The 14,077-nt window shown below is 40.9% G+C and overlaps 1 protein-coding gene across 1 annotated transcript; it reads right to left on the reverse strand.

The window, feature by feature from the left end:
• Window positions 1-134: 134 nt before the first annotated feature.
• bpifcl (BPI fold containing family C, like) lies at window positions 135-12,253 on the reverse strand. The gene is made up of 16 exons (XM_089010083.1): window positions 12,121-12,253; window positions 10,459-10,563; window positions 10,271-10,385; window positions 10,073-10,204; window positions 9,840-9,995; window positions 9,700-9,763; window positions 4,308-4,368; window positions 3,259-3,350; window positions 2,124-2,300; window positions 1,973-2,032; window positions 1,714-1,881; window positions 1,086-1,153; window positions 939-981; window positions 807-870; window positions 526-602; window positions 135-443 (listed from the first exon to the last, which is right to left on the reverse strand). Exons 1-16 carry the CDS (start codon window positions 12,131-12,133, stop codon window positions 402-404), a joined length of 1,437 nt encoding a protein of 478 aa, XP_088866209.1. The 5' UTR covers window positions 12,134-12,253; the 3' UTR covers window positions 135-401.
• Between the last annotated feature and the right edge of the window lie 1,824 nt (window positions 12,254-14,077).

Below are 14,077 nucleotides of genomic sequence, written 5' to 3' on the forward strand. Positions count from 1 at the left end.
CGTGGTTACCCGTGAAAAAAAAGCCTAATTTATTGTATCAGTCAATCAAGTTTTTATTATTTAAACATGTTTGTCCACCTATATGATAAACAAGAGTATTAAAAAAATCAATATTTTTTAATACATTTAGAAAAGGTCAAATGGTTCATTGTTTGAAATTGCCATTGAGTTGATTTACAATTTTTTTTGAAGCCTTGGGGGTGGGGTGCGCAGGAGCTTGGAGGTGGGGCCAAGCCATTTCAAGATTTGAAAATACATCACGGGATATTTAAAAGAACTCTCAAATGTAAAGAGAAAGTGTTATAAACGTTGAGTAATAATATTGAAACGAAGGCTGGAGATGCGGAGGTTCTCGTGGTGACTTGCAGCGATTGTTGTTCCGTTTTGTCCATGTCGCCCCATCACTCCGTAAACTGAACATCTGTCCCGATCAGAATGTAGTCCTACAGGAGAAAAACAAACAAACATTTAAAACATCGCAGTGTGATGATTTAGTCTTGAACTTTGAACGGAAATTACACCGACCTTCAGGATCTGAAGGTCCGGGTTGACCAGCTTTATCTTCCCAATGGTGGGGAGCGGGTATCCCTTTGCTAGTTGAACTGCAGAGCAAGGCATCCATACGCTCATTTCACAACATAAGACCCCCATCCCCATAAAGAATGTCCCGGTATGGTCGATTATGTGCATCAAATATTCATATAAAGACCTTATTTGGTCAATTTTCATGACATGATGCGCAATTTCTGATTGAGGCTTGTTGAAAACGCCTCCAAGTGTCAGAAGCTCCTTTGGTAGCCACTTACCATTCAGTTTTGGAACAACAACTACTTTCAGGACCAGATTGAGGATGTTGTCAAGAGATTTGACCTGCATAGTCACTTTGGGTTAGTTCCTCTCACAACTGCAGACTAAAAAAGCACTCATTTGCATCTTACCCGAAAATCTCCCACATAACTTGTCCCCAGGGTCAGCTCCATTCTGTGCAAATAAGGCGCAATTAGAGTGTGGTGTTTGTCCTCGAAAGGAACTTTCAGCCCCAAAGAACAAAAAGAGAGATTTATTATTTTTTGTTTGGAACTTACTTGTTGAGGGTCACGTTTCCAGTTAGCATCGTGCCGCTAAGAAAGACGCTGGCGCTGACACTGGTTTCCTGTGAGGGGAAAATGAATACAAATGACCGCTTTTTGGAGGGGGATTTTTGTTCAAAATCAAATGTCACTAAATAGTTTTTGCATGAATTAAGGCACAGGTGTCAAAGTCAAGGCCTGGGGGCCAAATCTGGCCCACCACATAATTTTATTCGGCCCGCGAAAGCAAATCAAACTTGTGAAATTCCATGATGGTTGCGAAAGTCCAAACTCAAATTTCCTATTGTCACCTCAATAACAGTCATTATTCATGACTTAAAATTTGAAAACTAGTTATTTATTCATTTGTATTGTGATCTGTATGTAGTATGATTTACATTTATAATGGCTTCCCCAAATTCATAACGGCATCCCGAGAAGAAATCGTCACTACAATGCGGCCCGTGACAAAAAAATTACTTTCACAAGTTTGATTTGCTTTCGCCGGCCGAATAAAATGATGTGTTGGGCCAGATTTGGCCCCCTGCCGTGACTTTGAAACATCTGTTCAAGAGTCTGAAAAACTCAAAAATCTCAACAACAACAAAAAAACTTGAAAAATCCTGGAAAGTTGGTGACGTGCCATGTTGAGGATAAAGAGCGGCGAAAGCGTAGCATTAGCTTGGATAGCATAGGCCGTCACTGTGCTGGTGGCTTGAATGGTCGCCTTGTTGCTCTCCATTGTGACGATGGGCGTCGCCGCCGTTTTGACCAGCAGTTCCATCAACAAACCCGGGAAAGATTTGGCAATCTGAAAGTTTCAAGGCAATATTTCTTGACAAATCACTTCCTGCGCCCAACCGACTTCATCCTTTTGCGAGATGGACTGCCACTGCTGTCACCTGGGGGATGAAAACGCCAAACGTTCTGGTGTTGAGCCTGATTGGGGAGCTTTGAGGGATCTGCGGCAATGGAAGGACAAAAGTTACACATCAACACGAAAGACACGGAAGCCGACACGTTTGAAATGAGATTGCGGCGGCCGACCCCCACCATGTCATCCGTGACGTACAAGCTCAGGGCTCCGGCGGTGTGGTAGACAAAAGCCGCAGAGTTGGCGGTGAAGGCGGACACGCCCAAGTACAACATTTTCTTGTTTTCGGATGTCAGAAAGAAGACCTCGGGGGGGAACGGCGTTTCCTGCTTCTTCTCTATGTTGTAGAATTCACCCTAATTTCCAGAAAGAGCCGATTCAAATGTGGAAATGCCCCACCTTTCAAATAAAATCTCTGTCTTTGTGTTATGTTCATCCTATTTTGTTTGTTTTTTTACTTCAAGATGGCGCCGCGGGAGTGGCTGCCTTTCCAGCAGCTCCTGTATTTTTTTTTGTTTTCTACTTTTTCCTTTCCTCTTCCTTTCATAACTTAGTTGCTGTGAAATGTAAATGACTCCACTGCGAGCCGAATAAAGGTAGATCCAATCCAATACCGTATTTTCCGCATAATAAAGCGCACGGATTCTAATAATTATAAATCAATGAATCACATATTTTACAACTTTTTCCTTATTTAAGGTGCATCAGATTATAATAATTAGAATTATGAATCAATGAATAACATAGTATTTTAAAACTTTCCATTTTTAAGGCATTATAAGGCGCACCTTCAATGAATTACCTATTTTAAAATGGTTTTCATATACAGTATAAACCGCAACGGATTATAAAGTGTACCCTAAATGAATGACATATTTTAAAACCTTTTCCATATATAAGGCGCACCTTCAATGAATGACATTTTAACACTATTTCCATACACTGTACTGTATAAGGCGCACTGGATTATAAGGCACACCCTCACTGAATTACACATTTTAAAACTTTTTCCATATAGAAGGCGCACCTTCAATGGATGGCATGTTTTAAAACCTTTTCCATATATACGGCGCATCGGATTATAAATCATACCAACAAATGTACAACAAAAGTACATACATGTACTTTAAAATATTTTCCCTATACAAGGTGTGCCATATTATAAGGCAAGGCTTCAATGAAAGACATATTTTAAAACCTTGTCCATATATAAAACGCACCGGATTATAAAGTGCAGGGTCATTTTTTGATGAAAACGAATGCGGAAGTGCAGAAAATCCAGTAATTTCAATTCGTGAGATGCACGCTTTTTACCTTCAAGCTCAAACCGATAGAATACTTGACAATTGTGGGTGAGGCAACCATGGAATAGTCAATCTCCGCATACTTGTCCACTTGCGCTAAGACTGCGGGAAAGAGGAAAGCGCTTGAAAGATTTTCAGTCACAGTTGTTAATTATTATAATTATTACCGTATTTTTACGGTAATAATTATAAGGTCCACCTTCAATGAATGACATAGTTTCAAACTTTTTCCATATATGTACTGTATAAGCAGTGTCTGAAACTCATGACAAAAAGTTAGCGACACCAGGGCAGACAACTCTGAAAAGTTGCCTGCCCGGCCATAAAGTTGCCTGCCCCCTTTTTCACAACTTGAAACACAATAAGACGACTAATCGCAAAAAAAAAAAAAAAAAAACATTTTTGCGAAGTATAAAGGATTTTTTTAAATTACGGAAGTACCTACCGCAAATGCTGCCTAGCTTAATTTATGGTAAATATCCCTTGCTGAAGATTTTGCTCCAATTGTCGTTTGTCGTCATGGTGCACAATGCAATGATTCCCTTCCTTTTTCTGATAAAAGCCACATGGCTCCTCTTTCTAATCGCCTTTCAAAACTTTCAAGTACACTTTACAGTCACTGTATATGTAGCCAAAAGCACGAAACAGGCTTCTGATTGAAAGGCACCTAGAAAGAGGAGTCCACGTGGCTCGTAGCAATTTCCTTGTAGCTTTTGCTTTATTGAATAAAACAAACGTTTGATTTGAAAAAGACAAAAAATCTTGAAGAAGTTGTCAGCCACCCGGGCCGAGATGTTTTGAAAGTTGTACGCCCGACGTAAAAGTTGTAAAGCCCTGGGCCTCCGGGCAGACGTTATTTCAAACACTGGTATAAGGTGCAGCATATTATAAGGCTCTTGATGGTCATTTAAAAAAAAATATTGAATTATTTTAGGTGCGCCTTTAGTATGAAAGTAATTTCGTATTACCAGAGAATATGCTGTCGCATCTTGTCCATTGTGATCATCAAATAAAAAGCGGCGCTCAACAGGTTCTGACATCATCACCAGGGTTGCTTACCGTTGAGCGTTTTCAATTCAGGGTTCAAATCAGACACGGCGTCGGCCACCAGGGGGCAGAGCTGGAAAAAGTCAATCGAAAGATGAGTCTCACGCCCCAAAAACAGTCACAAGATGTGAATCTGTTTTACGATTTTCGGTACGTTTTGAGATTTCGATGCGAACAGGAAGTCTCATGTGAGAACTTAAAGGACAACCGACATCCCTTTTTTTCCCTAACTGACATCAGAAATACGTTTTATAGCATCTAAAATACTCAAAACACGCAGTATGACATTTTTAGTCAAATGCAAAACACCAATAAAAATGACTTAAAGTGTCTAAAAAGTACTTCAATTTGAAACCGGAAGTGGCCAGTTTCAGAAGGTCCCGCCCCCATGTTCGTGGTGCCACGGCAAGACGTCTTGCCTTGCTCGAGAATCAAAACACGTTTCACAGGCTGATTAATTCCTTACATGGAGCTTTGTCTCCCTGTCCTGCCTCTTTTTGGTCCTACACAACGTTTTCAGACCAAAGTACAGCAAAATGCAATGACGTGATGGAAGGACTGCTACAATGTGTCCTTTTTTCGGTCAGGGGCATACCTTCAGTGACATAGAGTGAGGACTCGTCACCAACTCAAAAACAAGACTTCCGGAATATTCAGCACGAGTCTTAAAACGTAAAATATAGCTATATGCGGCGGAATCTTTGTAAAATACGCTCAGAAGAAGTCATGTATCTACCCCGGTCAAGGTTGACGCTTCGTACTGATGTCACAACGTTTATTGTGAAACACTTGAACACCGTGAAAACGTGTGCACCTTATTAACCGAAAGTAGATAAACGACGTAGACTTGAAACTTTCGTTGCTCTGCTCGTCTCTCTCTCGAGACTTTCGTTACTATGCTTGTGTCTCTCTCTCGAGACTTTCGTTACTCTGCTTGTGTCTCTCTCTCTCGAGACTTTCGTTCCGTCTGTCTCGCCGTACTTGCTTTTATCTAAAACACCTGACACGGAAGTGGAAATAATAATGACAAACATTATAAATAAAGTATCTAAGACGGTTTTTAGAAAAACACACACATAAAGTTTCGCATAGAAACATTAAACACTTTTACAGAACAACAAGTCTAAATAAATTATATTTTTGTTGTCGTGGCAACCAATGACGAGATACCCGTCAGTTACAAGTCATTTGAAGCCATTTTACGAATTATGGACACAACTTGTGCTTTAACCAATCAGACTCCTTCCAAATTATTGCGCCGCCGCAGACGAGTGACACAGCCCAACGCGGAGGTCGTAAATTTTAATCAGTTAACTTTTGAAATGAAAACCGGTTTGATTTTCGTTGAGGAATGAAAACTGAAATACTAGAGCAAATTCCTCTCAAATGTTTTCATTGCTCAACCACTCAAGTACATGAAATTTGGACCACCGAAGCCAATATTCGTCTTTGTAAACTCTCAGTCGTACATGAGTGGTCCATCGATTAAAAGGTTTCTTCAGCCGTCGTCTGTACTTCTTTGAAGGTGTCGGACGTTTCGCTTCTCATCCAAGAGGCTTCGTCAGTTAACTAAAATTATGCTGGTAGCTCTGGCCTATATATATATACAGTGGTACCTCGGTTCTCGACCATAATTTGTTCCGGGACCGTGTTCGAAAAGCGATTTTTTTCGAACACCGAACCACCTCTTTATACGGTTCGCGATCACCTCGCCAATGCCGGATGATTGACTCACCTCGCCACCGTACCTGGACTCTTCCTTGGATGCGCGAGTGTTTCCGGTCCGAGGTATTTTCCCCTCCGTCCCGTAAATTTATGTCATCTTCCGGGATTGTGTAATCTTGCACCCTCGTGTGCCATTTGCTTTTTGGCGTAGTAAGCGGGTGGGATCACCCCCTGCCTTCTTACTCGCTGTGTTTTCTTTGATTTGTGAATAAACATCCTGCTTGGGTAGTACGTGTCTGTTTTGGGATCCCAAACATTCCACTACGTTCTGACGAGTCAGCTGCCGTCACTCTCGCTCGGAACGTGACAGCTACGGATGACTCGGCTACAGGATGTTCGTTTCTCTTAAAATATCTATCCAATGACACTTGCTCTCATTCCCACAGCCACATCACTAGATTTCACAGCCTCCTTATTCTTTAATATCTTACTGTTCGTAGATTTCGCCATGCTGTATTCCCTCGCCAGATCAGACACTCGCACACCTCCTTCATATTTTGCGATTATTTCTTTCTTAAATGCAATAGTTGTATGCACTACTTTTCTTTTGTCACTTTAAGCAGCACATACATTCTTTGGAGGCATGATTAGGGGCTAAAACTCTTCGTACACCTATATTATACGCTAGAGCAAAACGCAGCACGTCCGCAAGTGACAACCGTTGGTCACGGAGAGAGCGATACACCCATGTGCCGCTCAGCACCCCACCCTCGCGTACACAATCACGCGTCGTATTGGTGTTCGAACACCGATTGATGTTCGAACGCCGAAGCAAGAATATATCAAATATTTTGTTCGAAAACCGATTTGTTCGAACTGTGAGGCGTTTGAGAACCGAGGTACCACTGTGTGTGTATATATATATATCGAAGAAAAGGTTTCTTCAGCCGTCATCTGACTTCTTTGAAGGTGTCGGACGTTTCGCTTCTCATCCAAGATGCTTCATCAGCGAACTAAAATTTTGCTGGTAGCTCTGGCCCTATATATATATATATATATCCCTATATTCCAGAGGTAGCGGTGCCAGACCTCTGCTATGATAGGTCCCTGCACTAAGGTTGGGGGGAGCAGAGGACTATTTCCTGAGGCTACACTGATTACTTCTATTTTCCTGACTGATTATGGTCTATTACTGGCCTGATTGCACCATTTGCTCTGGTATCACCTTATCAGCATGACTAAGACTATGTGGTAATTTGCCATTTGTTTTGTTTTGAACGATCTCAGAAGTATGTTGCAAGCACGATCCAAATTAAACCTCACACCACCATGGCGATTTAATGAATCACAATCACTAAGACAATATTGCAATTTCATATACTGTTCCTTATGAATTTCATGTCGCTTTGTGTCAAATGTGAATATTACATAATTATTTCTACCATGTACCGTGCTTCCTCCAGACTCGTACACGCAGAAGATGAAATCATCCGCCGCATGACAGAAATAGCCACATAAGGCGGCTTCAGCACTGTCGACAAAAGTTTTGATGCAAATGCATAAACCTTCCTCAAAAGAGGAAGAACGATTGGATTGAGGAAGCAGAAATGGTGGAAGGTGATTTTTGCGTGTGTGTGTGCGCGTGTGCGTGCGTGCGTGTGTGTGTGCATGCGTGTGTGTGTGTGTATGTGTGTGTGTGTGTGTGTGTGTGTGTGTTTATTGCAAGACATGTTGTAAGCAGGTCCCAATTTTGAGGTTTGGGATTCCTGAAAAACTGACCGGCATGGTGCTTTATGTCCTGAGAGTACAGAAGAAGAACATTTCGTTTTAGCCCACCAGATCACGGGCATCCAAGTCATTTTTTGCCGCGAGCCATATTGTAGTTCCAGTTTCCTCCCAAGGGCTGTTATGAATTTGAGGAAGCCATGAGAATGTTTCATCCCCTCCACATATGACATATAGAGCAGTGTCAGACGGTGGATTTAATCACTAGGCCTTTAGTAGTGCTACGTCTGAATCAATTCAGACTGAAAAAAGTGTGGTGTAGATTTATTCCAAGTCCACAGGACGGTGCCGTTAGCCATAAAATAACTGACCGACCTTTCTTCATGATGTCCATCTTAACTTGAAAAGTCCGTCTTGTAAATGACTTTAACAGTATATATTCAACCAAATCCATTTCTTCTCCTCCTTCAGCCAATGTGGGTTGACAAAACTGCTATTAAATCAACAATATATTTGCGTATGCACCTCGCTACTGATACAGTGTGCTCGCTGTGGCCAGGATGCTCTTGTCACGAACGGCTAGTGATCAAAGCAGTTTTCACAAACTTTTATTGGCTACTGACTAGCCAATGATAGTTTGCGAAAACTCTGATGTTGACCAGCGCCTTCAAGAAGCCGTTTGTACCCTATTTGGGTTGCCAACTTGAAACCTAATTGGTTATAGCAAAACTTTGATCGACACATTTGATACTACCGAGCCCGCAGAACTGATTGTGAAGGCGTCCAGGTAGATTTCTGACCTTGGTGACAAATGATGGCTGAATGTGATTGGTTCAATGCTCAAATATGAAAACACACATCTGCAAGCAGCGCAACAGTAATGAAAGGAAGCTGAAAGAGAATTCATGGCCAAAATATAATTAACATCAGTCCGTGATTCAGATATTTTTAGGCTAGTAGAGAAGGCTTTGCAGGCCTTGACGCCACAAATATAGAGCGCACAAAAAACAATCAGGAATGACTTTTCAAATTTTAAGGAAAAAAAAGTAGTTAGTAGTTATAGTTAGTTAGTGTAGTTTTCATGGGACAATTTGAAATTTTGGTTGGGACTTTAGCAAGCATCATGGAATTTCACAAATTTGACTTAGTTTTGAAGGCCGAATAAGACGATGGGGCGTGCCACATTTGGCCTTAGGGCCTTGATTTTGCGCTCGATAGAATTCATCACTCATATAACTGGTTACACTTATTGTAAATGTTTCCACTGTGTGATTAATAAAGATTAATATACTCTCATCTAATCTAATCTGATCTGATCTGAGGTGAGATGTGAGATGTGAGATGTGAGATGTGATATATGATATATGATATATGATATATGATATATGATATATGATATGATATGATATGATATGATATGATATATGATATATGATATATGATATATGATATATGATATATGATATGATATGATAATCATATTATATATCATATCATATCATATCATCGAAGTCAAAGTCAGCTTTATTGTCAAATATGCTAGTATGCATGACATAGCTCAGATGAAATTAATGTCCTCTTGGACCCAGCATGCAAGGCACTTCTAACGTGGCTAAAAAGACATACAATTGACAACAGACAATACATGTAATTTCTGAATGTAAAGTGAGGTAGTGTCGTATGTAAAGTGACGTAGTGACGTATGTAAAGTGAGGTATCATATCATATATCATATCATATCATATCATATATCACATATCACATATATCATATCATATCATATCATATCATAAATCGTGTATCGTATCGTATCATATCATATCATATCATATCATATCATATCATATATAGTGTATCGTATCGTATCGTATCGTATCATATCATATCATATCATATCATATCATATCATATCATATCATATAATTGAATCGAATGTAATCTATAATCCCTTTTAGGAAAATGTGTTTGGTGATCCATTAAGATGCTGATCAAAAAAGCTCAGAAAGTGCCTCACCTTTTTTTGTAGCGTATTGCGCAGCGCCTTGTTGATGAAGCTTCGGAAAAGATTGTACAGCCAGCTGAAATAAAAGACACTCCCGAATCAAGGAATCACTTCTTATTCATTCTGGTTTTTTGTTGTTGTTGTTTTTGCACCTTGCCCCGCCGTGGAATTTGATGGTCACACCGCCGACGCTCGCCGTACAGTCGACATTAGCGACTTGCGGTCGCCCCGTTTCATCACTTTTGAGCGCCACAATCGAGCCAACGGACAATCCAGTCACACTCAAATCAAAGGAACCGCTGTCCTTCCTGTTTGGATAAAAACATGACGTTACGGCAGGCCAAACGTGTGATTGGTGAAGGCGCTGTGATCTTTTCTCACTTACAAAATTCGGCGGTATTTAACCCTCCAGTTTCCTTTCATACTAATGAAGGCGTTCACAATAGACAGTCTGACGCCGGTTCCGGGTACGAGTTCCACAGTGGAGGAAGGTAATCCCGCCGCCACTGTTCGCATGCTGGAGGGAATGAAATGCTCAATGGACGACACAACGTTTTTCCATCAGATTAATTGATTGTCTTACTTTGACAAGCTGTACTGAACCTTGCCGACAACGGACACTCTCTCTGTGCCGGATATATCTGGGATTGTTATGCTTTGGAGCTTCTTCTGGATGGAAGCGATCCCCAGCTGCCTGCCTTTTTAAGAGGACGTCATCTGTAAACGTGCTGCTTGTTTCGAACTTTTGCGTTTTCTGCAATCCTTATTTACCATATTCAATGCCTCGATCTGTCAACTTGACCTTGACTCCAGGATTGGCGCCCGAGGTCAAGGCGAGCAAAGACAGGAGAGACCACAGCAACATGTTTCGTGAACCTTTTGGGAGGGAGGAGAGGAGGTTAGTAAAAATCTCCAAATGATGTTGTTTCCACCAGGGGTGGTCAAACCTTTTGCAAAGGGGGCCAGGTTTGGTGTGTTAAAAATGTAAGGGGGGGCGGGCAACCTTGGAGGACGTTCTTTACATATAACAGCCATTAATTGAAATAAATCGCTTCACATTGAACTGTTCAAAACCACCAACTGTATCTTTACAAATTTTCCCATTGTGGGACTATTAAAGGTTTTCTTATCTCATCTCATCCCATCTCATTTCATCTCACCTCATCTCATTTCATCTCACATCAACTCATCTCATCTCATCCCATTTTATCTTATCTTAGTCACCCTATCTTATCTTACTTATCCTATCTTATCTTAAATGAGCCAGTCACAATTGTTACATATTTCAGGAAAAAAATAGTCCCAATTTCCATCCATCCTTGAACCGTCCGTCGGCCCTCACAGTCAACGTTCCTCCTTTTGTTGATTGTCGCCTTTTTAGAAAAGGATGTATAAAATCACCATTTTAGAAAATTGGGGTGTTCATTCATTCACTGACTCCCATACTAATTTGGTGTTCCTAATCAATTCTCTAGATAGCAGCACTTAGCACACCCAGCTAACAGCGCTACTGCCCAATGTCTTCATTCTACATGCAGGCCAGACGTTATTGATTTTATGACGGAGGCTGCGAGCCGGATGAAATTGACTACGGGCCGCATTTGGCCCCTGGGCAGACATTGCACATTCAAACGTTTACACCGGGAATTTCAGTGGACGTTATTTTGGTACACCGTTACATATTATTTGTTATTTTTGTTTTTCTCCCAAGATGGCGGCGCGTGAACACGCAGCGGCTTCCCTCTCTCTCCTGGCAAATTGGTGTTTTTGTGTTTATTATGTTTGTTAAAGTCATTATAAGTGCCTTGCACGCTGGGTCCGAGAGGACAGTAATTTCATCTTTGCTGTATGTCATGCACATTAGCATATTTGACAATAAAGCTGACTTTGACATAATCGGATTCAAAAATCATCTTTTAAAAATAACATTGTTTATCATGTGCAGAGTCTTTGGATGTATGATTTGAGTAGAATGGCCCGTAGGAGTTGAAATTTGAGAAGAAGAAAAAAAGTCACGTTCATTGCAGCTGACTGAAACCACATGACTGACTCCTTGTTAAATTTGCAGCCAGCAAGTTTAAATGAAAGGCCTACGCCCAAATGTCCATTTTGGAATAAACAATCGGGAACAGATTTTGTAAATAAAAACAGTCCCACTATTTTATCGGGGTGTCAGCGTTTGCGATTTATGGGGCATATGACACCAAGGTGTCATCATTTCATAACTGGCCTCCTCAAATTTAAGATCATTTTGTGTTTTGAAAGGCGCTTATGAATCAAATGTATAATAATAATAATAATAATAATAATAATAATAATAATAATAGTAATAATAATAATAATAATAATAATAATAATAATAATAATAATAATAATAATAATAATTATTATTATTATTATTATTATTATTAAGCCATCATAGCTCGCACTAACCTGAAGTCACCATTGGCCTGTGAGAGCGACAGTTCCTCCCGCCGTCCGTCTCCGCTTACAGCAAGACTGAAAGTGGAAGGACAGACAGTACGTGCTTCTAATTCACTTTATTGAATCAGGAACTGGAATTGAGTACGGGAATGTCCCACATGAGGCAAACAATGACAAACCTTGTACTTTATATCATTTTGAAATGGTTAAGACGAAGAAACCCAAATTTCCAAATCATTAAAGGAGCCATTCCCGCCACTGGTGACCTCAGAGGATAATCATTTCATTTTACCCCCATCTTTTACAAAGAAACATTTGGAACTTGAACTTCAAATCAAATAGACGGCATGCTTAACCACACTGAATTTGGATTCACAGGATTCACGCCTTTGCCCTTTTTTATTCCGCCTCCTCTTTGGCAGTCCATCGGAGTCAAAGATGACATAGCTTCCTTCTCATGTGGGGTATTGGACAGTGGTTGCTTGCACAGATGCCTCTGTAGGTGACTGTGAAGCCCGATTCTGGAGCCACAAATCCTGCCACATTCACAACATGTGAGGCCCGGATCAGGTTGCCGGGGCGGTACTGGAACAGCATAAAGGTGTCCTTGCTGGCGCCACACTATCCTCCACTGGGTGTGTTTATCTTCAAGGTGTGTCAACCCATCGTGGCATAAGGAACGCCAGGGTGGCCTGTTCGCTGCAGCAGACTCCAGATGGCTGGTCTTGATGATGCATCTCTTTAGGGTCTGTTTAAGCTGGCCTTTGTATCGCAGTTTGTGACCACGCGGCTCCTTAATCACTGACAAGAGTTGTCCAGAAAGCACCTGTTGAGGCAAGCGGCAGCTAGGCATCCAGATGACATGTCCAACCCACCGGAGTTGCCTCTTTGCTAGTGAGGCCTCGATACTGGTGGAGGCATATAGCAGCGTGGACACACACAGTGCCTGGTAGACTGCGACTTTTGTGGGCGTTCTTAAATGGTTGTTTTCGAACACACGAGTATGCAATCTGCCAAAAGGCTTCTTTGATGTTGGCCTGGGCGTCATCATCAATTAGACAGGAGGGTGTTAGAATGCTGCCGAGGTAGCTGAATTGCTGGACAACCTTGATGGGTGTGTGATCTCTGTTTTAGTGACATTGATTACGAGACCGTGTGATTGATAGACAGAGTGTCATGATCTGGTTGGCGACCAACGGGTGGCGCTGTTGGCCCCGCCTGCACCTGCACAGGTGCTGGTCGTCCCGATCAGTGGCGGACTGCATGCATTGTATGCTGTGCATGTGTTTGTTTAACCTTGGCGGACTTTTACACTTTGTTTTGTTTTGATACTTTTTTTTCTGTTCAGATGATTTTGATGTTTTACATTTTGTTCCTGCTGACCTTTATTTTAATACAATTTGTCAAACAACCTCCTGCTCCCTCCTGCCTGCTTTTTGGGATCCGCACCCGCCATCACCACCTTGCAAAACGTGACACAGAGTGCATGGCATCCAGGGCATGTTGCATGGCAGCTGGGCTGTGGGCCAGCAGAGCACAATCATCTGCATATTTCACACCTTTGCCCTTTTCAATTATACTTATATATAAACATTATATTCATTGCCTCTATCATATTTATAAAATATTATAGCTTTATTTAGCTTCACTTGCTCCTCTTTTGCTCATTTGCGGGATACTTATATTATTGTTGTTAGAATCGTCAATTTTATATTTTGCACAATGCATTATAAATTCATATTATTAAGATTGTATTATAATTATCTTTTTTGTTATTAAATGCATTCTTATTTTTATTCTTTTTTAGTTGTTTGTGATCATCTGCTTTGCATGATCTGCAAACCAAAGAACACATTTGGCTGTTTTTCAAACAGTCATTGTACAGTACATACATATATTTTATATCTTTCTCTCTTTTACAATTTTGCTGGTTTGAATTGTGAATTTCTCAATTTTGAGACAAATG

Source organism: Hippocampus bargibanti, linkage group LG12 (assembly GCF_051943395.1).
Source record: "Hippocampus bargibanti isolate YZ-2025 linkage group LG12, ASM5194339v1, whole genome shotgun sequence".
Taxonomy (NCBI): Eukaryota; Metazoa; Chordata; class Actinopteri; order Syngnathiformes; family Syngnathidae; genus Hippocampus; species Hippocampus bargibanti.

Excerpts from the sequence above, each read along its gene's own strand:
- bpifcl (XM_089010083.1), bottom strand. Across the intron at positions 1,154-1,713 it reads CGCTCTTTATCCTCAACATG|GAAACCAGTGTCAGCGCCAG; the intron begins GCACGTCACCAA and ends TTCCCCTCACAG. Across the intron at positions 603-806 it reads TGTTGTTCCAAAACTGAATG|TTCAACTAGCAAAGGGATAC; the intron begins GTAAGTGGCTAC and ends CTTGCTCTGCAG.